Genomic DNA, 26,754 nt, shown 5'->3' with positions numbered 1-26,754 from the left:
AGGTACAGAGGCATCACTCGGTAACAATGAAGTCGCCTACAGAGACAGAGAGGTGGCATGGGCAGAATGGAATTTGTCAAACTAAAGGTCTTCTGAAGGACCACTAAGGAAATGTTACACATATATCTAACGCAGATGACTACAAGCATGAAGGAGAAACTTCCCAGCATTGTCTCATTGCAGGAGATTTTAACTGCTCAGAAATAGAGTATAAAGCAAATGTTACTGATAACGGTAGAGCCAGTTATTCCAGGGCATAATAGTGGCAGATTTCATCACTAAGCAGTCACTGGACTGCCATGATGCTATTCTAGGTGGTCTTTGTTAGGTAGTGATGACATAGAGCAGCTGGTTGTAGAAAATAACCTAGCTAAAGTTATCCCAACTTGATTAAATTGAAAATAAGTGAAAAAATAAACAAGAATAGGCCTGTTAGTTTCTCAAAATTTGTCCTTCTGAAGTGTTGTACCTAAAGAAACTAGTTAGCGATGTCAAGTGGATGAAGGTTCCAAATTTGAGTATTAGAATTTCTTTGATTTAAATATTTTAAAAATCTGCACTTTGCACTGTAAGTAGAGTGTGAAGGGTGTTAGCACCTTATTGGATGAATAAATCCTTCAAAAAAAGATATTAGGAGTGAGCAAAGAGAGTGAAAGTCATAGGAGAAGAAAACCCCACCATACCAGATCATCAATGAAAATGGTACCTTGGGAACCAAGAAGCATAGGATGCAGTCAGATTTATCTGATGCAGTTTACAGCTTTACCATCTGCAAACAAAATTTGAAAGACTTTGAAGAAAGTTTCTTCTACCACGCAAATAAAAGGGGGTCTGGTATGTGGCAAGGATGGGGTAGAGATGAAAGATTGTGTAGATACTGCCCAAACCAAATAAATTATTTTTCTTCTTTTCTGTGAAGAGGATGATATAGATCATGGAGAAAAATAGAATCAGGATGGGAAGAATCTGTAGAAATAAAAGCTAACATTTACAAACTTGAAAAGTAAATCCAGAGTAGAGTAGGCCCATAGTGGAATGAAGTCTGTTATCCCTCCTCAATTAAATTTCAAGTACAGGAACAAGTTTTTCTTAAAAGATCTGCCAAAACAAAGGAGAGAGAAGAGCAGAGGAAAAAGTGACCTCGCATCTACAGCTTCATTAATCTGGCCTTAGTAATAGGGAATTTTTGTACATATTTTTGCAAGAAAGAATAAATAAGGTGTGGAGATAAAATGGAGAAATTAGGATGAAAGCAACAAATGTTTAATACAATGCATAAGGGCTGAGGAAATGTATGTATGATAGCATCTGTTCTGGAAAGGGAATTATTGGGCTACCTAAAGGTTGGGTAGAGATTTTCAAGCATCACAGTTTCAGTCAGTGTCTGAAAGTATTAATACTTCCACTGCTGCTAAAAGTGCCGTGGTCAGATAAGAAAAATATCCATACCATTATATACACATTTTGGGGAACTTGAGAGCTGGAGGTGTGGGGTAGAATTTAATAGCACAAGTGCCAGATCACACACAAACCGAGGTGAAAACGATTTCTGTTACAAATTGTGGCTTTTCAGTTGGGCAAAAGAAAGACCATAATGTCTTGGTCAGTTGTAGAAGGATGCTGAGAGATCTGGGATGGAGCCATGGGAAAGGCAAAAATGGTCCTCCTTAGATATGGATATAGATAAGGAGGGATATGTAAGTACAGACACCATTGTAGGAGGCACTGGTCAAAGCTCTTCTGGAGTGCTGGGAACAGTCTGTCACCCACAATTGGGAAAGAGCATTGAAAGAAATGCAGAGAAGTAGTACTGGACAAAACAAAGAATGAGGGATATACAATTGCTGTCTATAAATACATCAACGGGAGGGGAAAGAAGGGCAGGGCAAATACTAGGAAAGGAAAGAAGTTATTTAAGTTACCAGACAATGTTGTCATTAAAACAAAGGGATATAAATTGAAAGTTAGTCCATCCAGGCTGGAGCTGAGGAGGTTTCCAGCCATGAGAAGAGTGAAGTCTCTGAAACAGTCTTCTAGTAAAAGTGACAGGAACAAACCACTGTAGGGGAGGGTATCACAGTAAAATGGAACTTATTTGCTTGCAAATTGGATAATACAGAATTCACCTAGTTGCTGCATATACCATAAAGGTGAGTAGAGCCACTTTCTATTTGCCTCTCTGCCAGAGAGTTAAGTAGTCTGAGTAGTCTTATCATGGATTTTTCATAAGTTTATTAATGCAGTTGCATAAGGTGAAAGGACACATCTTCAATATCTATTAGATCCTTTGCAGTGTTGTGCCCTCTGCTTTGTACTATTGTGGCAATAGTCGTTTTTGAAATTTCTGTTAATTTATTGGTTTAGATAGAAAGCATGACTCTATGGCCTCCTTTGACATATTGACGTGCTACAAAATGTTAAGAATTAAATTTTTTTAAAAATTGGTTTAAAAACATGGTAATTCTGTGTGCTAAGTGTCCAACCAAAGCACAGCAATGCGGTTGGAAATGTATGAGATACGATGCATAAGGTATCAGTAGATCAAATATTATTGACAGTATCTACATGATCAATCATTTTGAACTCCTGGAAAACAGTGTTAGGGAAAATCTACCCTGCCTTATCCTTTTGGTAGTACTCAGCCAAAATACTTGGAATTGATTTAGTTGATTTTATTTTTATTTAGAGGCAGTTCTATTTACATGTTCTTAGTCTTGCATGGTTTTAGTTAGGTATATAATATCGACAGATCTTACCAGTTCTTTAAGAAGAATTGTAGAAACACTAATCATTCTATATAAGGTTGTTTTTCCGATGTTTCTGTTTACATGTGAGCAGACACTGTTGGTTTAAATTTCCTTCCTATTTCCATAAGAAACACACACATAACAGTAAGGCAAGATTTTCAACATACGGTAATAATTTATACTGACAAAGATATTGGAAACAATTTCAGACATTTCAGAACCACGTAACTGAGCTTGTAACAAAGACACTAGAAGTAACGTTCTGTTTACTGTGACAGATGAGACAGGAATTTGAAAAAAGCATGCTAACAGAAAATTATAACTCTAATATAACATAAATGACCAAATTGTTTAACAAAGACATGAACATCACCAAAGGTTCTTACATATGTAGCAAGGCAAAATATTGCTAAAAGGTAATAAAGCTGTTAGTATCTGAACACCTTTTTTCCATGTAAGTGTTAAAGTAATCATTTCTCTCCTGGTAGCAGAGTAGCCATGAGATGGCAGCACTCTGCACAAACGGCTCCCGACGCCCTAAATCCTGCTCTTTTCCCGGGAAGAGCCTGCACCCACTGGCGGGAGTGAGTGGCCTGAATGCTGCCTGTCTGTACATAGAAACCATGCTGGCCGAGTTCAGAATAGCTCCTGGAAAGCCTCAGAAACGTCGCTGGTTTCAGGCAGTGCCTGAGCCCATTTTCCTCAGTTTTTAGCAGCTGTTTGGGTGCTGAGCTAAACACGCTTAGCTGTTTTGTTATTCGAGATTATCCTTCTTCAAACCCTGTGTTTCAGCAAAGCACTGGACTTCTGTAGGTCTAAGTACAGCAAGGTCAACTATAAGATAAACGTATTTTCCGTGTGTAAGACCAGAGTGGAATCAGTTTTTACAAGTGATTTAATCCCAGCTCAGTCGTTTAGAATTTACATCTGGATAAATCAGGCCTGAATACATCGTGTGTACACAACCCTACGGGCTTTTTCAAAAGCAAGTCCTGCCTCTGCGCTGTCGCCGAGCCCAGCCTGCTGCGGGACTGGGCTAAAGCTCCGCGTTCCTCTTGGTGCCGCTGCAACCCGCCTGTCTCAGGACTCGCTTTGGCCCTTCCGTAAGGGGACAGAAGGTCCAGTTTGCACTTAGCATTAATCTAAAGGAAGTAAGTTACAGAAAGCTCTTCAGCTGAAGTGCAGGAGGTCTGAGCTGTTGTGGAGTCAGTGCTCAGCGCAGTTCCCACCACCAGCGCATTCGGCCTTGCACCAGCACTGACTGGAGGTGCTTGCTCCGGTGCCCCAGCACCGGGCTTTTATAGCATAGGGAGAACAAGGCGTACCATGTAATTGCAAAAAGCAAACAGAAACTGAGGCCAGATTCGATAGGCTGTGTGGAAATCCCTGGCGTGTTTTGAGTGCTGTGGGCTGGCTGGCTGGCAGTCCCCCTCGAAAGCCATGTGATTTTCCCACCGGTTCCACCTGAGCCCTTCTGCAGTTTGGAGGTTTGATTATTTCACTTTGAGTGTGAGGGTGTATTCAAATCTGAAAAGCAAACAAATCTTTCAAGGTGCTCACCCATGCGAAGGAAACTGAGGACAAAGGTTTGCTCACGCCCTCGGCTGGAACCAGCCAGGTCAGAGCTGTGGGCAAGGTAAATACGAGTTGAAAACACCCTGGGTTGCCTGCCTGCCATTCATTGCACACTTGGTGAGCAATTCCTCCTCCTTCCTCCTCCTATTCCTCCCTGTTTGTTCAGAGGTAAGTTGTTGACTTCCCTCTCTGCCCTCACCTAACAGCAGCGTGCTGGTCCGGAAACAAGAGGAGACCAGAACATGAATCATGGCCTGAGTCATGAAGCCCCAACACCCCGCTTTGCTCGGAGCTGGAGGGGAAAAATTCCTTTCCTCTGTGTGGCTCTTCGGCTCCTGTGACCCGCTGGAAGGAGCTACAGACACCCCGCATCTTCTTCTGAAGCCTCTCTCCATCATGCTTGCAAACAGCACCTGGAGGGGAGAGTAAGAGAGGCCTTTGCCTTTCCACACACCTGCCCACATCTCGGGTGGGCTCTGTGGCTTACCCTACATAGCAGTGTTTTGGTCCTAGGCCCCTAACGGGGTATGATATTAGTACACCCCAAAACGTGGGAGCTGGAGTGAAGCAGCTCAGTCACTGTACATTCAGATCTTCACTTACTGCAGGCTCCGTGTCATTTATACAGGACCCGAATGCTTACAGCGGTCCATGCTGGTTAACAAACAAAGAGATAGCAAATAGTATCAACTGGCATTTAAAATGTATAAGTCCAGATGCATTTATTTGTTTTACACAGTGATTTGATAGGTGATACTATTGTTTTATATCTAGAAAAAATTTCAAGTAAAAAAAAAAAGTAAAAATTACTGATTAGTTGCATTCACCATCACTGTGAATTTCCCTATTAAATACAACTGTTCGTTAGGGATTGTTGCTTCCTCTTTAAATGTTTTTGCAAGCTCTCCCTAAAGTGTCAGGACCTATGCTGCAGCAAAGGTAGGGACAGGACAGTCCTTCCAGTATCATTGTGGTATTTGTGTGTGGTTTCTGCCTGTGCTGGATTGTCCTGTTTGCAGGACATTCACACTGCTATGTGGCTACTCAAATCACCTCTAGTTCCTTAGAGAGGAATCTAAGTTTCAAGCTTCGAAACTTTTTTTCAGGCTTCGTTGCTTAGCTAATTGACAGGCGTCCTCTGAAACATCTGTCATTGCCGTTCTTTGGAGCTGGGTCTGTCAGGCTGCTGAGGGACATATTTCTGGGTAGACTTTTTCCGAAGAAAATGCCTTCCATTTCTGCTGGCCCAAGAGTCTGGAAGCACTTGACTGTGCAGCTAAGAACATATGTCTTCTTTGGGAAAAAAGTATTTTAACCACTCATTCTGTAGACTTTTGCATATTCTTCAGTTGCTATCTTTCAGGTTAAAAGGTTTGACTGAAACTTTTGAAGTCTACTACTTTGATTCCCTGTTAGAGATCGTCAGGAGCTTTCTAGACAGATTTGATTTGGAAGCCAACCAGGGAGAGAATAAAGTCACCAGATGTTTCAAATGCGAAGCAACCTGCCTCTGACCTAAGGAGTGTAGCCCTTTGCCTCTTACAGATGCATTAAGGAGGTAAGTCACTGTATATGATGGAGGGAAGGGAGACCCCACCTCCCTGCTTCCAGTCCCACAAAACTTTCTGATGAAGGGCAGGAAGAGAGAAATGTTTTCTGCAGTGCAGGAGACACTTCCCCCCACTTTGTAAATATTCTGAGAACTGTCTCAGCCTGTGGGACATTCAGACTATAAATTGCTCTGTATTTTTCCAGGCTTTCAGGGCGAGAGTGTGTATGAGAAGAGCATTGGGAATTAAGACCCGGGTTGTGTGTGAGGCCAAGGGATCACTTACAAGGATTTCTCCTCCATATGGATAGCTCTCCAGCTTCTAATTAAAAGAGATTTTCCTTGCTCTGATGAGCTTGGGACATACTGATCTCTTATGTTGACTGATAAGCTTTCACTGGAGCTAACGTGCCTTCTCTTCCAGGTTTTGTCTAGCACAAAAGGAAGTAATTGTTGTTTTCTCTTGGGCTGCTCTCCCTGTGTGTGTAATTACGCTACATCAGTTCATACCCTATTTGCAGGAGAGGCTGGTATTTTTTCTAAAATGAAGTAATTTTTAGATTTGAATGAGCTGATGGTGAGGCATGCTTCTGAGGGCAAACACTTCCCATTCTGGAACCTTTACAGACCCATCACCGGGCTGGTTGTGGATTCAGCTCAGTGTGCTAGAAAAGATACACTGTTGTTCCAGAGAAAAAAAGCCCACTGTTAATGAAATGTAACTTGAGTCTAATGTTTTTTTAGTTTATTTCTTATTCCCTGTCGCCAACATTAGCCTGCTTGCTTTCTGTACCTTGATATTCAATGTTTGTTGCTTGCCAGTGAATTTGTTAAAAGTTGATTGGGTGAGCAGAATATCTTTCTGTGCTATCTTCATGTACTGTAAGTGCCAAGTATGGGGGCAAATGCACTAAAGATTTTATCCTATACAAATTTTATTATCTTTTAAAGAACCACAGGCTTGCATTGCTCAGCATTGCCCATACTGAAAGATAAACAGCTGTTTTCTGTTCTGATGTGTCATTATAAAACCGTAACCCTGATTTAATTGAGACCAGAATTTGCTCCAAAATGAATATGTAGTGGCTGATGAAAACAATAATAATTGCTTTCTGTCTGTGCTATAAACTACCTTTTTGTTATATCTCATTGAATTGATGCCTCTAATTTGGGTGAATGAAACAAGGCTCTGTCTTATAAACCTTATGAAGACGGGGAACCTTGCTGTCAAACCAAGCAATGCCAGGACCCCAAAGGCTTTTACACATCCTCCCCACATCAGCATGGCTACTCCGGATTGTGATTCTGCTCTTCTAGCATGTGTGATAGTTAAAGCCAATAAAGCATTAAATTAGTAGAGGAATTTCCTGATCAACTTACCTTTAAATATTACACAAGATATTTGGTGACATTTCAAAACAAGAATCATCTGTCAGCTTCCTGCCTAGGTTTTCTTGCCTTGCCCAAGATCTACTCTTGGTACATGCTGTCTCCCTTCCTGGACCTCTCTTAACCTCCTGTGCCCCTATTAGTGAGTTTTTTATTCCCACTCTGTCCAGTCTTGTGAGCTTCTCATTGTGTGAGTTTTTAAAAATCAAAACTGACCTTGATTTTTCTTTTTTTTTCCAGTGTGTTTTTGTTGTTGTTTGTTCTGCCACTTTCTTTTCCTTCTCTGCTCTCTCCAGACAATCTGGGGAGGTCCGTTCTTAATAATTTGCAGAAATTTAGTTATTTTATTCAGGCAAGAGTTATTCAGATAGTCTTTGGCAGCCATCCCATTCAGAGGCAGGCACTTAGCCTCCAGTCATGCTGTCCTTGCCAAGACCTATATAAAATATTACCACACACGCAAATGGGGAACTGATAATATCAAACAGAATTTGTAAGTTTTATGTAGGCTGTACTATTCATTCTCTCTACACTAAAAAGTTTGATATCTTGAATCTAAGAATAAGCATTTGCTAAGTGCCAGCTGTTCAGCTGGCTGGTCCTTAATCTGGGACACTGCTGGTGTCTGGTACCTTTTGGTGGCTGAAGACCTGCCACCAAGTCCTTTGAGCACACGCTTTGAAGTGTTGTTATATTACCAGGAGTTAGTAAGAGCTACAAAGTGACCTTCTACGTCGAAAGGGAAAGCACTGGGGTTTGGAGCTCCACAAAGCTGTAGACATAGCAACAATATTAAAGGACACGTACACAAATGTAAATTAAAAACAGGGAAATAAGATGTGTTCAATGGCACTTACAGGAGGGGTTTTTTTTCTTAGTATGAGCAAACATTTTCAGTTGACTCCACTTCTTTTTGACCTTAGGTAGTTACAGACAGTGTCCTCACAGAATTGCGTCTTCACCAGCTGAAGGAACATAATCTAATTGATGCTTTTTTCATGGCACAGGAAAACGCTGTAGCTGAACAAGTGCCTTACAAAGGACACTCCAAGGTACAGAAAGCAGTTGAAGCAGACTTAGGAATGTTGTTGTAAACAGAAATGTTAAGATACGGTTCCACAACAGCCTAAGCTGGGCTAACTTCAGTCTAACATATTCCCACCTCTCCTGCCAACTCTGCCTGTCTTTCCTGCTCCCTCCCGTGACCTGGCACTCGCTCTGGACTGGGCAGCCACATGATTCAAGGGACTCACCCAGGTGAAAAGCAGCCCCCCACCTTCCCCACGGAAGGTGATTGGATTTTAATTGGATCAGTTTGAATCAGCTCACTGTTTGTTTGGACATGAGTACGGGTAGGAGCGAAGGGGTGGGAACACAAGGGCAGGGCAAAGGTAGGCTTGACGTAATCCAGCTTGAGCTGCTATGAAACTACTCATAGACTGTGTAAATACTAGTAAAATCGGATGTGCCTGGGAATATTTCCAGGCACTAGAATGAGATTGTCTATGCTATTAAACTGTTAAAATGCTCCCTGGCATGAATTTGACCTCTTCCAATTAACACTCTCTGCAAACAATTTCTGGGCACAATTTAGTTGCTAGAATGGTCCCAATAGGCAATTTGCAAGCATAAACTGAGGTCTTTCTGTGCCAGTTGGCCTCAATGCCCAGGAATGTTTCCAGGCATGTTGAGTTTAACTAGTATAGACCCATCCCTACCGACATATCCTGCCCCAAGATCGCAGCTACCACTAGCTTGAAAAGGGTGGTCTGATCCTGCCAGTTCTCTTGGTGAGAGCAACCTAGTCCTTATGAGCTAACTTTGGTAGCATTTCTGACTGTAGAAAAAAAGTTTTCAGGCCAGCAACACAACTAATGAAATTATGATTTTATGCTGCAATGTGTAGAGTTGGTTGCAAACCCTTATGATAAGAGAGGGCTTGTCCTCAACAAATGATTTTCAAAACAGACAACAGCAGAGCATAAAAGATGGGAAGAGATGAAATCTACAAATAAGAAATTTTATTTCCTTTAATAAGATTGTAAGAAATGCGTATTTTGCCTTCATTCCAGGTGGGGGAAAAAAAAGAGATAGCAATAACTTGTTATATTGTTGCATTTGGCCACTTACTGCACAGACTTAAAGCTGACGTGATTTTTTTTGCAAGTCAGTTGCAGAACTGAGAATGCAATTATTCCTCCTTCTACATATAAAAAAATGCACAGCTGCAGCATTTCCTTTTCAGTTTGCAGTATTAATAAAATAAATGTACTCTGTATCTTGAATTACTGAAGCCAGGTCCTCAATTCTCATAAGTGATTCCTTTTTGTTTTTTTCACAGTTGCCTTTACAAGTTTCCCTCCACATCAGGAAATCTGAAAAAATGGGATTTTTACATCTCTCCAGGTATACTCACTTGGCAATCCTGCGACGTGTCTGCCTAACGCATTCCCTCAGGGAACGATTAAAGGCGTTATTTTAGAGGAGCCTTTTAAGAGTTGCTGTACACACAAAAACCCGCTCTCTTGGCTGGGTTGCTCTAGGACCCAGAGCGACCGGGACTGACAGAAATCTTCACCTGAATGAATTTTCCCCTTATACCTTATAAGGAGTCCAGGAAAACAAGGAAGTAATAACCATGTTCATGTTACTTTATGCACAGCTTGTCCTCTTTACCTGCCCAGGTAGCCCTTGTTTTCACTTTTACTCATGGTCTGTCCCAGTAGGGTTGAAGTTTCCTCGCAAACCGGTGTAGGTGACATCTGAAAACATACCCTCCAGGAAGGTATGATTTTTACAACATTCTACCTTTACACGGACGATAATTAATACGCTAATATTTTTTTGTCACGCAGCCAGCACTGAAAACGAATGGGGATTGAATTGCTTTGCCTCTGTTTCCTATTTCTGCAAAGAAATAACTGTGTGCAAGGTAAGGCTCAGGGGTAGGGAGATCCATTTCAAAACCATTTTTGCATTGTTTCGTGCTTGAAGTCGATAAGAAATAGCTTTCTGTCTTCTGTATTTAATCATTCCTTTCTGTTTAATGACTTTTTTTTTGACAGACTGCTGTAGGGCTACCCTGCAAATTCGTCTAAGATTCATGTGGTCATTACATAGCACAACACATATGAAAGAGACGGGCATTTCAGCAATTTTGGTTATACTAATCACTGTTTGATCCACTGAGAAACTTAATGCTATACATGTGACTGAGTGTTTCACTTGTCCTTGCGCAATAAATTAAAATAATATCAAGTATCTACAGACCCGAGTGAAGCAATTTTAAGTGTGTAGAGTGAACATAAATCTGTTCTTTTAATATCCCTGGTTATGTTGGCAATGTCTTACCTGCACCATAGCAGAAACACATGTAACACTTGATCAGGTGCACTGGAGAAAACAAGTAACATGTTCTCAGTGAATGCCATCCATAAAGCATGCAAAGGTAAGTATGTTAATTGCCAGCAATTGTGGGGTTTTAATTTTTATTAGAGAGTTAGTCTTCTACCAATAGAAATACCTTTATGAAGGAATTTTATCAGTAATCCTAAATATGGCTAAATGTGTGCATTTTTCACCTCCCACATTCTCTAAATGACAAGATTCTTCATAAATTGAATGATTAAACACATTATTAATAGCCTTTTATCTTCTTGGATTTAAATGTAGGGACCTGTTCTCAAGAAAGAGCAGTGACTTGTGAAGATTGTTTGCTTTCCGGACCACACTGCGCTTGGTGTTTTCAAGAGGTAGAGTAAATGATACCAAAAAAATTTCAAAATAAGACTTGAAGTGTTTGTAGTAGCTCTGAGTGATGAAGTATTGACTTAATTGGGTCAGCCTGTGGTTTTGTAATGCATGCAGTGCTTAGTGAAGCCTTCCTGGGGATGCAAAAGGGGAATGCAATCTAGACTTTATAGTCTATTATTCATTGTTGGTTTTGTTTTTTGTTTTTTGGTTTTTTTTTCTTTTTTAAAACAACCTTCCTCATCTAAGGCAGAAATAAAAGTGCTATTAGAGGGGCTCAGGTCATCAGCCTCAGGGCTGACTCACCCACAGTTCTGATGATGAAGCACCAGACATCAAGTCAGAGACCAGACTGCATCTTACATATTACATGCCAACCCAGACAGTGTAAACAGAACAGAAGGTGCTCCAGTCAGTTTGCATATACAAATGATTAATCTGTGGTTGATTTTAAGTATGATGATAGTGTCAGTTTTATAATTAGTATGATATAGGTGTAAGTGTTTTGGCTAAAACATTTCACTTAAAAAAAAAACAAACTGGATTTGTTTCCTATATATATGTTGCAGACTTCTGTGTAACCCCAAGCAAGTCACTTAACATTTCTGCTTTTAAAACTTTCACCTGTAAATGATCCTAAATAATATCTCCATACTTCACGGTAAATATTCTAGGTCTTGGTTCATTAATGTTAGCAAGATAGTCAGCTATCACAACTAAAAACTTGCCAGAAATAATAGAGAAATCAAATAAGTCTTTTTCATGATAGTTTCTGATTTACGCCTTTGCTGTTAAAAGTATTTCTTGCTTTTAGGGGATGGGACTAACATACTGCTTTATGAAGTAGCTGACAAAGACCAAACAGCACTTTCATTAAAAATAAGTTTGCTAAAAATAATATAGCAGTTTGCAAAAAATGTTATCATGGGAAAAAACCCCACCCACATTAGTGTGTTTGCAGTAGTTTTTATGTTTGTACTTAACAACCAAACAGGATTTTCTTGAAATGAAATTTGATCACATAATGTTGACTACTGCCATGTATTTTCAGAAAACAAAAATGAAACACAATTTATTGATTTAAAAAAAAAAAACAACCCTATGGAACTATTGAAAACTTCAGAGTTTTAAACATGATTTTTTTCTTTGTTCATGGGCTCATTCACTTGTTTGCTAGAGAATAACACATCAAGAGCGCAAAAGATGTAGGAGCTTTAGTGTCAGGGTAAACACAAGTGCCTCCAAAGAATCCACGGTTTTCTGTACATAAAAACACACCTTGTAATTGTATTTGAAATATGAGTTTGCCTATTCACACGTGTTTTGAAAAGCCAGCAACTCAAAGTGTGTAACTAAGGGAGATGATACGGATCTCTCTGTAAAAGTTTTATAATGGTACATGATTTTTATGCGCGCTGTATTCAAGAAGCAGTTGGTGAGAGTTTTGCCTGAGTAAACACATCAGATTCGGTCTGAAGAATAAAAACCACTGTTCCCATCAGGTGTCTCAACATTGCTTCCATCAAAATATATAAGATCCCTGATAATTTTCAGGCAGGAAGGCTGACATTTTGATGGAAAGAAGGGTCCCAGTTCTGCTTCTAATAGGTTTAAAGTAAATTTGTTTTGCTTTGGATGAAAAGTTTTTCAGTGACTGAATTCAGAGAATATTTGTGGCTTAATGGCTGAACCCCAGGTTGCTTACCAAAATCCAGGAGGAAAGAGTGGCCCCATGGTACGGGCCCATGACCATCAGCCAGGAATTGAATGTTCCGGTGCCAGTTCTGCTGGGCATTGCCCGAGTTTTAGTCAAAAGGTCTTGCAGGCCAGAGCAGTTTCCAGTTCAGGAGGCAGCTGACTGATTTTGAGGATCTAAACTCTAGACATAGCTCTAGGAAATGGTAGTAAGGCACAGAAGCCTCTTTGTAAAACTAACCATTAACTTCACCGCTACGCGGGGATAGTACCTACCCTGCAGCAGTGTTGTGGAAAGGAATGCATATCAAGTGCTTTGAAATGAGTAACAAAAATAAACTGCAAGCTATCCAACTGATATCGATAGGCTTGTGATTTCCTCCGGACGGGAGAAGGTCAAGTAGGACGCCGGGCCAGATGTAACCAGGCAGACGTGGGCATGCCGGGAGCCCCGCCGGCGCTGGGGAGCGGGCAGGGAGGCTGTGGTGCTTGCTGGGCACCAGGCGGAGTAACAAGGACTTGCTGCCTGCTTCAGTGAACACCTCAAATGAGTGTTGAGGAGAAAGAGTAGGTCAGAAATAAACAGTGAACACAGGGTACCCGACTGTCAGTTTGTCACAGAATTTGTAGGAGTTGATTGTCTGCGAGACCTCTTCTGTTATTAAATGAATTTGTTCCATCAGCAGTTCAAAGCTGTTTAGGAAAGACTGATGAATTGGTGGCATAATCCTGTAACAGAAAAACCAGGGGCTCACAGGGGCTTTGTGTTATCATTCCCAGTACTGTGAGAAGCCAAATGCAGTGAGTGGCACAATTCCCATTCCCCAACAATAGAGCAGTTTCTCCCAGGATACCAAGTCGGTGTAAGTTACATTAATTATACATCTGTGTGACGTGATCCATGAAGGGCAAATTTAGATTTCTGTGCCGCCTAGATCTCTTTCTGCACTAGTTTGCACTAACTTGCACCTTTGTTTCTGTTCCCTGCATTGGATTGACCTTTCATCAGCCAGGTGCTGGTGGCTGGTCAGTAAATACATTTAACTCATCCATTCCTTCTCCTGTTTGCTTTAGAATTACACAGACTTGGCTGGAATTCATGGGAGGTGTGATACCCCAGAAAACCTTTTGTCAAAAGGATGCCAGTTGAATTTGATTGAATTTCCCATTTCAGAAGTAGAAATTCACAGAAACAAGCCCCTAACTGTAGCAACCCAGAAGAACAATTCTGATGTCACACAGATTTCTCCCCAAAAATTAACTCTCAGGCTGCGCCCAGGTAAGTCACTCAGTATTTTTTTTTCAGCCAATGTGATATGCTGAAGCTTCTCAGACTGAATGGTCTAAAAAAAAATCTTGATAGAATAAAGTTAAAAAAACTGTGTTGAGTCCAAAATTATCTGTTGACTCATCAGATGGAAGCTAGGTTTGACTGAGTTCAAAATACTTTCAGAAGTGCTGGGTACATCATAAAAGTAAGGATATATTTTTTTAGTTCTTCTCTTCTCTTGCCACTGAGGTGGCAGTGAGAAAGTGGAACCCCCCCACCTCTCCAGCCCTGCTCCTTTGCCTCTCCCCCGCAGGTCTGGCAAACAGCATATCTCAGAGGCAGCATAAAATCTTGCTTTGAGGATTTATGAGGTACCAGTGACATTTATGGAAACACTCCAGACCTACTTTGGGGTCCTTGAGATGTGAATTTTTCCTGGAGAAAATTTGGAATAAAGAAATGTAAGAGACACCCAGTTAGGTCGTATCATAGTGTTGGAACTGACAATAAAACCTGTGTGTACACTCTGGTTTTCTTGAAATTTCTAAAGTACGTGGTTTGTCCCGTAAGCGCTACCTTTAATTTTAGTTAGCTTCATATCTAAATTTTCTAAAGCTGCATAGTGCCCAAGTGGTGTTCTCATATTTTTAAATTACAGCAATCAGTTGTAAATCTATGGTGACGGCTTTACTGAAGAACAGATCAGAAAAACCACTAGAACGGCTTTTAGTTTTTCAAACCTCCTGTTTGAGATTTTAGTTGACAGAGAATTTTTTACTTTTTTTTTTTAAATTCTACTGATGATTTGAAATACTACATAATTTTCACCATATATGTAAGTTTATGAACAAGTTGGTGTTGCTCATAACTTCTATTTAGAAGTGCTGATATGTATCCCACTTTCCCATGACCTTCATAGGACATGAAGAAACAATACAGATCAAGGTTCGCCAAACTGAAGATTATCCAATTGATCTCTATTACCTCATGGATCTTTCAGCCTCCATGGATGATGATCTGAATACAATCAAAGAACTGGGTTCAACTCTTTCCAAAGAAATGTCAAAACTGACAAGCAACTTCAGACTGGGGTTTGGATCTTTTGTTGAAAAACCAGTTTCACCATTTATCAAAACTACAGCTGAAGAAATAAACAACCCTTGCAGGTAGGCAGGGAAAAGACCTACCTCTGTTTGCATGCCAACATTAAGTCATAATATTAACTTTTAGGATAAAATCCAGTTAGCAGCCTCACTGGAACCTCTGCCCTCTTCCAGCTGTAACTGAGTCAGTTTGGGAAACAAAATTTGTTGCTTTTAGTTTCACACTTTGATCGTTATGCTGTTGAGTCTTACGTTATTTGGAGACAGGAATCTGGGAGTAATTCTGCTTTTTAGCTTTTGCTGCTAGTTACAAATGTGCTTAATGGGTTAACAAACAGGTGTGCAGAATAATTATGTATGTTTCTTTGATTTGCTAGAATATACATATATATAAGGATTTTATGACCTTGCTATACCAAGCAGGTGCAAACGCAAACCCAACACAGAATAGCAGTTTCATTTACCCATCAGTGTTGTTTTCCTGTTTTTTTTCCCTTAAGGTCTAGCAGTATCCCCCAAACCCAGGCTGCCCTAGCCCTTTCCTAGGGAGAAGCTGTGCTCTGCAGCCTGAAGGAGGACCGCAGCAGCTTGCTGGTGCTCTCTGAATGTCATTAAGGGACTACAGATCCTAATGTGCTTCCGAGTATGAAAACAAGGCACAGCCGGGAGCACGGCAAGGACTGCACGTTGTTAACTGGCTGGATTACTCTGCTCTAGAAGGCATATCCCAGGCTCTCTGCAGACCTGTTTGCATTGTCCTCCTCACTGGACGCTTCATGATTCTCTTACGTTTTTCACGAGATCTCTCTCAGACACAGATACATGACCAATAACTAATCCAGACAGGCCTGCGAAGTAGCCGTTGTAGTGATTTTTCGCGCTGTATTATCCATAACTTGTCTCACTTATCTTGTAGAAGTGTACCATACGAGTGCTTACCCACCTTTGGATACAAACATGTTTTGCCACTAACAAATGATGCTGAAAAATTCAATGAAATTGTGAAAGGACAGCGAATCTCTGCTAATATAGACACTCCAGAGGGAGGATTTGATGCAATTATGCAGGCAGCTGTTTGCAAGGTAATTGAAATTTCTAGGTATAATATACAAAGTATAGTATACAAGGGCATGTAGTGATAGGACAAGGGGTAATGGCTTTAAACTGAAAGAGGGTAGATTTAGAGTAGATATAAGGAAGAAATTGTTCACTCTGAGGGTGGTGAGGCACTGGAACAGGTTGCCCAGAGAAGTTGTGAATGCCCCATCCCTGGAAGTGTTCAAGGCCAGGTTGGATGGGGCTTTGAGCAACCTGATCTAGTGGAAGGTGTCCCTGCCCTGGCAGGGGGTTGGAACTAGATGATCTTTAAGGTCCCTTCCAGCCCAAACTATTCTATGATTCTATGATAATATTAATTATTCTGTATATTACCACTTCTAGTATTATATGGTTGTATTTCAAAGCAGCAGATCATTATTTTTCAAGATTTTTTTAATGCAGTCCAAGAGCCTCATTAGATTTGTGTGAAAATACTTTTGGCTGTATCAAATAAAACGTGCATATTGCAATATTTTAGTGTTTCTTTTTAATTGCCAGGGATTAAAAAAAAAAAAGTGTAATTACTGGTCTGTTTTCTTGATTGTTTTTTCTTTAAATATTTTTGATTAACTATATTTAGAGTAGTAAGCAGATTGACATGAACATGGCCAGCCCATGTTATTAAACACAGGAATGGGGAGACAAAATGTTAGCCAAAGACAATGGAAGGAACATCATCTCTTAAGAGATGTTGTGATGTTTTTGACACTCCCTTTAAAATTATTCCCCTCATTTATTTTGAGATGCTGTTCTCCAGATCTTTTGCTGCTTTCCTATATCGTGAGTGCAATACAGCCTGCTAAACTAATGTATTTTAAATTACAGGAAAAAATTGGATGGAGGAATGATTCTCTACATTTGCTGGTGTTTGTCAGTGATGCTGATTCCCATTTTGGGATGGACAGTAAACTGGCAGGGATTGTTATTCCTAATGATGGAAACTGTCATTTGGACCACAATAATGAATATTCCATGTCAACTGTTCTGGTAATTTATTATGAATTTTGTTAGACTCTCGCATTCTGGAAATTTAAAGACTAATATGAACAACTTAGAAAATTAATGAAATATCTTTATCACTCAAATGTGTAAAAGTTGGGGAATCCACTTTACATTCATGTAATCTATTTTATTTGTAATTGTGCATTTCAGTAAAAAGAGAACAGTGTATTTGTATGGAATTAGGATAGATTATAACTAGGAAAAAAGAAAGCACAAATCTTATTCCTGCTAACCCAGAAAAAACGTGGAATGGGACTGACTTCTATTTCCTTCTGCAGGGAAGGCAAAATTTGCATTAATTGTGTTCCCTGTAAGGGTGTGAATTCAGGAAGAGTTTAGGAATTTGTAAGACACTGTTCATGTAGGAAAGCTTACCAGCTTAAGATTCAGCTTTCAAAAATACTGATTATATACACTACAGTGTTCAGTGTAGACAGATACCCAGTTGCTCTGGTGCAGTGTTATTCTTCGGATTACATATATCACAGATGTTACTGAGCCAAGTGTCCCAGTATGGAGGCTGGCACTGTACTTTTCTCAGAGGGGTTTCCTTAAAAACAAAGCGAGGAAATTATATACACTATCTTTTATTTTGTATACATATAGTGCCTAATTATAGTTTACACTATACAGAGAATGCATTGTTAATTATGATCATTTGAATGTGTGCTTCATGGGAGATAATTAGCAACTGGACACACCTGAAAAATGGATTGATGTGGCTCTCTTCTGTTTGTTTGCAGGAGTATCCCACAATTGGACAATTAATTGACAAACTTGTGCAAAACAATGTTTTATTAATTTTTGCTGTAACGAATGAGCAAGTTCACATATATGAGGTGAGCAAACTAAAATGTTCAGTTCTCCAGTATTTGTTTTAAGGTTCACCCTTTTTCACAGCTGATACAGTAGTTCTAGTACTAAGGACTGAATTCATATTTATGTAATAAAAATAGCTAAGAAATTATGTATCGGAGAAAGGCTCTTTTACTTAGGAACTGCTTCTTCATGTATTGATTTTGATGTTCTTAGGTAACTTTTAAATTGGATTTCAAGTTGAATCACACTAATTTTTTAAGTCAAGGATTGTCAAACTAAGCCTTGCTAAACTATTCAGTGAAATCATTATGATTAGCCTTTTGTATTTTATAAGGCTAGAGAAGGACAGTTGAGCCTGTTCTCTCTTTTATAAGATAAGAATATATTCTGAAGAATACATTTGTCTTCATGCTCAACTCTGAGATGTTTTTTTTTTCAGCTGACCTGAGAGTTTTATTAATTTGTCTTTGTTTCTGTGTCTCTTTCCAATGAGACAAATAGGAGAGTAGTGGCAAGATTAAAAATACAAAACATGATGGACAAAGTCCTCTTCCCTCATGTATCATTCCTCATGTCCACTGAGGGAAAACACTTTATTACAGGAATTTTTGACGTGAGGATTCACAGAATCCTGTTCTATGAAGTAATTTCCTGCTCTCTATGAAGTCCTGTCATGGGAAATGGGAGCCAGGAGAGAAGGGAGAGCAGAAGAGCAGAAGAGCAGTGGTTACGGCTATGCAAAATCCCTATTTTTTAATAAGCTGAATATCATTCATACCTGCAGCTCCATCAGTCATCTGTGCAGGCCCCTGTTGTCAGCCTCCACAGATATAAGCCCTCCTGAAGCTCCGTGCTGCTTTTGGCCCGTTGGTTCCAGCTGTGAGCTGAGGCTGCAAGGACAGAGCTGGAAAAGGGCATTTTGTTTGTGAAGAGCTCCTTGGGTACACATCTTCCTTTTATTGCTTAACCGCTTTTTGCAGTGAATGTGAGCAAAAGCCCTCAAGATAAAATAAGAAGGGTATTGGCAATTCTTATTTCCTTTTCTTTCCAGTCCTTCTGCTGGGAAGAAATCTTCACATGCAAGAAGAAATTCTAGATAAGAATTCAGAGAGGACAATAAAGGGGTTTTGCAGCCTATGCTTGGCTGTCTGGCGTGATGCGGGACAAGGGGAGAGAAATTGTGCCTCCAAATTTATTCAGGTTGTCTGAGAGGGAGTCAATAGGGGTGATCCTGCTGATACAATAAGCTTGGCTTTCCAAAGGAAAAACCCTTGCACAACATTCCTCACTAAAAGCCCAAAGTAAGGGAATTATATGAAAGGTGCTCCTCTGCTGTGATAACCACATGAAAAATAGGAAAGAAAGGGCAGAGGAAAAGATCCTATGTTACAGCAGAGAGAGCAGATGAGTCCTTGAGGTACTCACCAGCATGATGGTTTTCTACTTCATCCTCTGCGTAACCCAGGGAAGACCCCTCAGTGCTTCTCTGACTGGTTCCAGTTGCAGAGTTGTCTCGAGTAAGACTAATACTCCAGGTGTTTGACAAAAGTTACAAGAGTCACATCTTTCATAAACTGATTCTCAGATTACGGTCTTGACAACGGAGGAAACACTACGTCTTGGAGCACTGACTGTCTGGCTTTTTTAAAGACTGTATTGAATACTGAGCTGAAGCGTGAAAATTTAGATCAATAATAGTAGAAGTCAATCACTTACAAATGCAGTGGGATTCTATAATCATAGCAGATATTAGTTAAAATTTGTGCATTAAAAAACGTTTACTAAATCTCATTGTTATTTAACAATTTCTTAATAGGGGCCCAATTAATGACAAATGAATTTTTTTCACTGATTTTAACAGGAGCTGCATGAATAAGAGCTGTTCTAGGAGGTAGTTTGGAAATATCTCTTTGATTTACAAAGCCTTATTTTGTCCAAAGAAACTTTTCTCTTACTGATGGCATTATATTTTCCCTTGGAAATTGCTGGTGGTCACCCTCAGAGTTGGCCAACAGTGTTCTTATCAGGGGTTTTCTATTTCAGTATCCCTGTGTCAGTGTTATACCAGTATCAAAGTTATCATGTGGGCACCTATTGTTCACTGGGAACACTAAATGAAGATTTATAGCTAACAAAAAATGCAAGCCATTGTTAACCCAACTGGGGAATGGTTTGTTCTTGTTACTTTCTTTGTCAGGGAAAAAAAATGTGACTATCTTCTATCTTGTAGGGTACATAATAATCCCATTGAATATATTCTATCTGCTGCTTTCATCTTTTCAGTACTGCTTTCTGTCACTTACTTGGATAGCTATAGTTGTTATGGCCTGCTTTCTGTCGTGTAGGTGATCTGGAAAATCAGTCAAAGCAAGTACAAAAATCATATATATGTCTCACAGTGCAGTTTTTCCACACTACAGTATACTTTCAAGGGTATATGTAGGACCTGCAAACAGGACAATAGTGTCATGTTTTCATCTGTGTGATTCAAATTTGTAATATAAATATAAATAACCAGGTACCCATGCTTAAGAATGTAAAAAGAACGAAGCAAGACAATGAGAGTTATTCCTGTGTTAAGGCCACTGCTCAGGTAGCCTGGAAGAGCTGGGAGAGGACCTAAACTGGCACTTGGGCACCACCGTTAAACCACTCTTGTCTTGGTGTTTTACTTCTTTTTAAAAGCCTCAGTGATAGAGATTCTGCAGAATCACCTCAGAACCACCTCCAAACTTAATTATCCTTTGAGGTAGAACTCCCCAAATCTCTCATCTCAAATCTACTTGAACTCAACATCTAATTATATCAGACCCCAAAATTGACCATTGCTATTTATAATCCAGCATTTATAATCCAGGGACAAACGTACATTAAAATGACTGTGAGGACGTAGAAAGCACCTCTTTAAATAGACTTGATAGATTCCATTAGTATTAAGTGCAGTGTTCAGACTGTCAAATATATATTTTATATTTCTAGCCCTGTATAATCCCCAACAATTTAGCCCAAAATAATTCAGTCATTTAATATGCTTGATCCTCTTCAGCTGAATTTTCAGTTTATCCACTTACATGTACGTGTATTATTATCTAACACACAAATATTACGGATTGCGCAAGCACAGAATATGTATGCTTGTAACATAGCTGGTGTTAGTCCTGATCCCTCCATGCAACCAAACAGCTACTGCACAGCAATCTAACAGAGGGGGAAGGTTTAGATCTGATGCTCTCCCTGACCACAAGAACTTTAAAAACAGTCACGTGGAAACATTTACGATGCCACTCAAAATTAAATGCAAGAGAGGGAAGGAAGTTCCTCACACTGAGCCCTGATAATTTGAGATTATTTATAAAAAGGATTTTTTTTCTCCAAAAGAGGTCTTTTAAAATATATTCACATATGTCTAACTTTTTGCATCATTAGTCTCAGCTGAGTCTTACCAAAGCAGCAGAGAATGTTTTTATTCTATAAAAGCTATTAATTTAAAAAGCATCTGTGAATATTGCAATAATGATGATATTTTGACAAACTGTGTAAATGCTATTTTGGTATAAAAGAAAACACCAGTCTTTAAGGTTTCATGAAGTTGTTATTATTATTGTTTATATTATTTGTTTCCAAGCAGAATTCCTTAAAAGTGTATTCAAATTTGGATGAGGGAAAAGAATCCTTCTTTAATCCTGACTAAGCAGCACTGCTGTTGAAGCAGAAACTGCTCTTTTTTGAACAAATTATTTTTTTTTATATCACAGGAGAATACAGCTTGAAAATTAGGGTTTTCAGACTGCATTTCACTGCTGAAAATTGAACTAAAAATACTCCAGTCTCCACACTTGTACAGAATTTCAGACTATTTTTATAAATTTGGCATGACACTCTATTTATAATGAAAATTCTTCTATCATTTACACTGCTAAAAATTAGACATAACCCTATTGAACTCAAATATATAATTGTCAAATTTCACTAACATGAATCAGAGTATCTCTATAAAAAGGCAGTTCACCTTTTAATGAATATTTGCTAAAAGACTAAATTCCATGACATTCTTTGAATATTTTATGATAGTAGCACTCCAAAAGCATCAGTCTACCCCATCTTGTTAATGGTTAAACAGAAGTATTTGCTAAAAGGTAGGGTTTAACCAAGGGACTGGAGATACACACTTCGACTGGGCTTGCAACGTCATCCTTGTATCACCATGCAGAAAATTTTTGTTCAAAGAGGAAAGATAAAACGAAGTCTTTGGAACAGTATATCCCTGCTGTTTGTTTTGCACGCCACAGATTAAAGGGTGCTATACTTTAAATTCCAGGTTTATCGTCTTTTCTTATAATTATCTCCCGAAAGGTCCACGTGTACAAAATGCAGAGTTTCAATATTCTAAGAATCCTTGAGAGAGAGCTGATCACAGGAGGAGTCAGGAATGCAAAGTCACCAGCTGTAACCTAAAATGCAGTTAATCCCACTGATTTACAATAGCACTTTAGAAATCTAATGAATGATAAGTATTCCATACATAATATATAAAGTAATCACAGAGCTTTTGGAGATGTAAAGTATAAGAGGGATATAAGGGTATCAAATTATCCATATTTATTAATAGCTCTCTGGAATTCTTTTAAATTAAAATAACGGTATTGATATGATATATTGTAAAGGAAAATGAATGCTACAATGTGTGTTTTTAGTGATGAACACTTATTATTTTCCAAAGGCATGGGTACAAGCAAGAGAAGTTCATGTAGTTAACAACCAGGCAAGATAAATTTTAATTGAGCATATTTAAAATCTAGCTGCTAGATGTCATGTTAGTGTCACGATGCAATTTAATGCAAAACAAAAAGAAAACTTATCACTGAAATAAATTGTTAAATTGGCACTACATTATTAACATAAAGTCAACATACAATCAATCATAGCCACAGACCACTGGGATACATGTGGGGTGTTACATTGATCATAAACCAGCAGCAGTTTTTTAAGGGCCTTTGTTCAAGTTCTTGTAGCCCTTAGTTTAAACTTCTTAACTTCTGTGCCCTCACTAATCAGAATTCAAGATGCTCAATTGCTTGCAAAGATAAAAAGGTGAGTGCTGTTATTGAATGTAGAGTCCAAGACTCTCAAATAGTACAGCAACAGTAGAGCAGCTGAATCTGGTTTTGGTTATTTTTATTAAAGAAAAACGCAACAGTTGATGGAATATATCTTCCTTCTAAATTTTAAAAATTAGAAAAATACTATAGTATCAAAATTCCAAGCACACAGAGCTGATTTAGCAATATATGTCCCACTAATTTTCAGTGAAACACTTCTCCATCGGACTTTCTCACTAGGACGTGTGTCACTTCTATTTCTGCAAGGGTCCTTGAAAATGTCACTATTATTTATTTTAGTTGGCTCCAACATATTTTATTCTTTTCCAGACAGTAGCTCCTTGTCACCTACTTTGTCACTTAGTCTTTTTTTTTATGCTTTAAATTTTTCTTAATATATTTTCAGAGCTATGCAAAGCTTATTCCTGGAGCTACTGTTGGACGACTACAGAAGGATTCTGGAAATATTCTCCAGTTGATCATTGCTGCATATCAGGTAAGGTGGTTATAATGTTTTCTTCCTGCAAGTCTATATTTTCAAAATTAGATTGCAATTTGGTAAAAACAAGTGTCTTTGATTCTTTTTCTGCACTGATTACAAGAACATCTTTTTTTTATGCTTAGGTGCTGAGCTTAAGAGGAAAAGTTTTGTTTACTCTGAGGATTAAGTGAGCACAGAAACAGTAGTTTTATTTGTAATTTATGCTTATTAATCTCTACGGAAATGAACTATAGAACTATATAGAACTATATCCAGTTTTCATGGTTTTCTGAACAAAATTCCTGTAACATTCTGTCATTCCTTACTTGTGCTGGAATGCTAAATTCACAACAGTGTCTCATCTATCTTGCCTTCTTCATAGTCCTCTATTTCACACCTACTCTTAAGCCTTCTTTAATATAGGGATTCAGGTCTCTCAGTTCAATACTTCTACGGGGACTCAACTCTCTTCCCATCGGTAGCTGTCACCAGAGCAGGTCTACAATTGCTCTGCAGGAATATCTGGGGAAAAAAGCACTATCCTGTGCTCAGTGCTCTTCTCTGCTTTAGCAATTTGATGCTGCCCCTGTGAGGCTGTTCTGAGGTTTTTAAAAAGCAGAACACAGGAGCCGAAATGGATTTGTTTAGATAATACCAAGAAACACTGTAAAGATGACAGGAACATAAACACAGCGCTGCTCTTCAGAGCTTTGTTTGTAAAATGCATCCTGGCTGCCTGGTTCTCTTCTTTCAGGGGAATGTTTTTTGACAGTTTTACATGTCTTTACACAGATATATTCATTTACATAAGTGCTGATATACCATAGATTTCTCTCTTCCCTCTCAGCCCCTTTTTATTAAAAACCTGCTCTACCAGTTGGCTACAATGCAAAATAACTCTTTGCAAAGAGCTTCTATTTCTTTCCTTACATTTTTTTCCTGCTCTTCCTCCTATCAACTGAATAAGACAATCATCATTATGCCCAAAATTATTTTGGTCTTGATGACAGGAAAGCAAACCAAATTCTTCTAACTCTTATAAAAGCGCTACAATTGGTGAGTTATGCTTTTTTGAAAAGAAATACAAAATAACAGAAGATTCTCTATACTACGGAAAATTAAATAAGCAAAGTGCTTTAAGGTTAATCTTGGGAGTCTACACATTGTAATGAATAGAGGGGGAAACCCTTACAGGAGCAAAGCTATTGCTAAGCATCCAGTGGCACCAGGATCTCACTTCTGGAGTCCAACCTGTTGTTAGTCACATCTGGTTCCTATCAGGATTTCTTGAGGCTGGCACTCTAATGTATAGACAGAGGTTCCTACATTTAACAGCTGAAATACCATTTTGTTGTCCAGAGAGTAATGGAAAAACATAAAATAATTGTTCCAGTGCCATGTCCTCGTGCCTTTGCTGTAACATTGTGTTAAGTGCAGAAACCATGCTTCCTCTAATGGCAGTGTCATGGCACCTTTTGCCTTGTGGAACACTGGAAAGGTGGAGAGTGCATCCTTGCATCTTCCCCTTAGCGTTACCTACTGTCTACGATTTTTTTTTTCCTACTGTTCTTTTTGAACCTGCTGATATTTTCAGTCTCCATTGCCTTCTGTGGCAAAAAGGAGCTGAGCTGCACCGTGTGATACATTTTTCTTTTTCCCATTTCAAACTACTCCCTATGCTTTAAAGTTTCACTGAGTGCACCTTAGTTCTGGTCTTGCAGGGTTTGGTGAATAACAGCTCTGCATTTACCTTATCTTCATGTCTTCATGATTTCATAATATTTTATCACCGAGACACCCTCCACCCCCGCAACCTTCTCTCCAAATTGGACAATCCCAGCCTTTTAAGTCTCTCCTCAGCTGCTCCATCCCCTTGGTGACTTCAGCTGATCTTCTCTTTACCCTCCTTGACTCCAATGAGCCCTTCCTGAGATGTGGAGACTAGAAGATCTTGCAGTAAGCAAGACAGGGCACACTAAGGTTTATACAGGGGCAAAATGATGCCCTCTGTCTTGTTCTCAGCATCCTTGCTCGTGATGCAGAGGACAGCGTTGGTTTTTTAGCTGCTGCGTGCTTTGAGCAGATCATCTCCCAGAGCTGTCAGTGGGGACCCCGCTGCAGCTCCTGAGCTGTTTCGGCAGGTCCCGGGCTCAGCCGTGCTGTGGGCAGGGTTTGGAAGGGGCTCTGGGCTCGGTGCTTGCTCCCCTCCCGTAGCGGCAGGAAGGCGGCTGCAGGAACAGCGCTTTGGGCCATAACTCGTCGTGTCCTCATTCAGGTACAGCATGTCTGGACCATGCGCCAGAGGTGCTCATAGGTTCTTAAAACCCCACCTACATTTCAAGATGTACAAAGTGTACAAGTAGCAACATGTCACGCTCAAAATTTCCCGGAGCCCATTTTATTACACTTAACCTTAAAGGTTAACAATCTTACTGCTTCATGACTGAAAATCTTCCAAGCAGGAAACACTGAAAACCACCTTATTTGACATAAGACGTCTGAATTTTTTTTGACTGGGAAGGGGGAAATGAGGGTTAAAAATCACATGCCAAACAGAAAATCTAATTCCATTTTTGTCACAGCCTTCTCATGATACTCTCAGCAGTGTAATTCAATGCCTGGTGTCTCTGTGCCTTTACCCACAAAAAGGAATAAATAACTATTTGCCCCCCAAGAGTAGAGTTAGGCTAAATCTTTTAACACTTCTAAAGTGCTTTCAAGTCTTTTCTTGCTGTACAAATGCAAGGTTTGCTAATGCCATTCACCATGTGTTGCTATCTAAAAGCTTCAGAGAGGAAGTAAGCAAGTTAAGAAAGTCTGAGCTGTCAAAATATTTGTTACAAGGAGTTCTCGTGTTCTTTCCAAGTATGATTCATTTTCTTCTCTAAGCATATTTCTGCCCGCTTTGTTTAACATTGAATTCTGCATAACTTTGTATTGCAGAGTGTAGGCTAAAATGCATTGTGAAAGATATCAGGCTGTTTGATTAAAGTCATTCCAGGATTTTAAAATCTCAGAAAAATTCCACTCTTCTTTTTTTCAGTGCTTGGTCCTTTCATTTACAGGAAAATAAGACCAAAGAAATAATATGTTAAAAAAGGACAGGTAACACAAGGGCATAAATTTGTAACACTGCTTTGTAACAATAGACAAATTTCTGTTTCATTCAGAAAATTT

The 26,754-nt window shown here is 39.3% G+C and overlaps 1 protein-coding gene across 1 annotated transcript in view; it reads left to right on the top strand.

Moving 5' to 3' along the window:
• Window positions 1-10,116: 10,116 nt before the first annotated feature.
• Window positions 10,117-26,754, top strand: part of ITGB6 (integrin subunit beta 6) — a 35,808-nt gene continuing 19,170 nt past the window's right edge. Inside the window, exons 1-8 of the mRNA XM_075153074.1 lie at window positions 10,117-10,192; window positions 10,933-11,012; window positions 13,780-13,984; window positions 14,895-15,141; window positions 15,995-16,160; window positions 17,002-17,163; window positions 17,922-18,017; window positions 23,503-23,592. Coding sequence (XP_075009175.1) covers window positions 10,132-10,192; window positions 10,933-11,012; window positions 13,780-13,984; window positions 14,895-15,141; window positions 15,995-16,160; window positions 17,002-17,163; window positions 17,922-18,017; window positions 23,503-23,592 — 1,107 coding nt within the window. The 5' untranslated portion in view covers window positions 10,117-10,131. The remainder of the gene's footprint in view (window positions 10,193-10,932; window positions 11,013-13,779; window positions 13,985-14,894; window positions 15,142-15,994; window positions 16,161-17,001; window positions 17,164-17,921; window positions 18,018-23,502; window positions 23,593-26,754) is intronic.

Source organism: Calonectris borealis, chromosome 6, assembly GCF_964195595.1.
Source record: "Calonectris borealis chromosome 6, bCalBor7.hap1.2, whole genome shotgun sequence".
Lineage (NCBI taxonomy): Eukaryota > Metazoa > Chordata > Aves > Procellariiformes > Procellariidae > Calonectris > Calonectris borealis.
The sequence above is the reverse complement of the archived record's forward strand: the minus strand, read 5'-3'. Positions and strand labels throughout refer to the sequence as shown.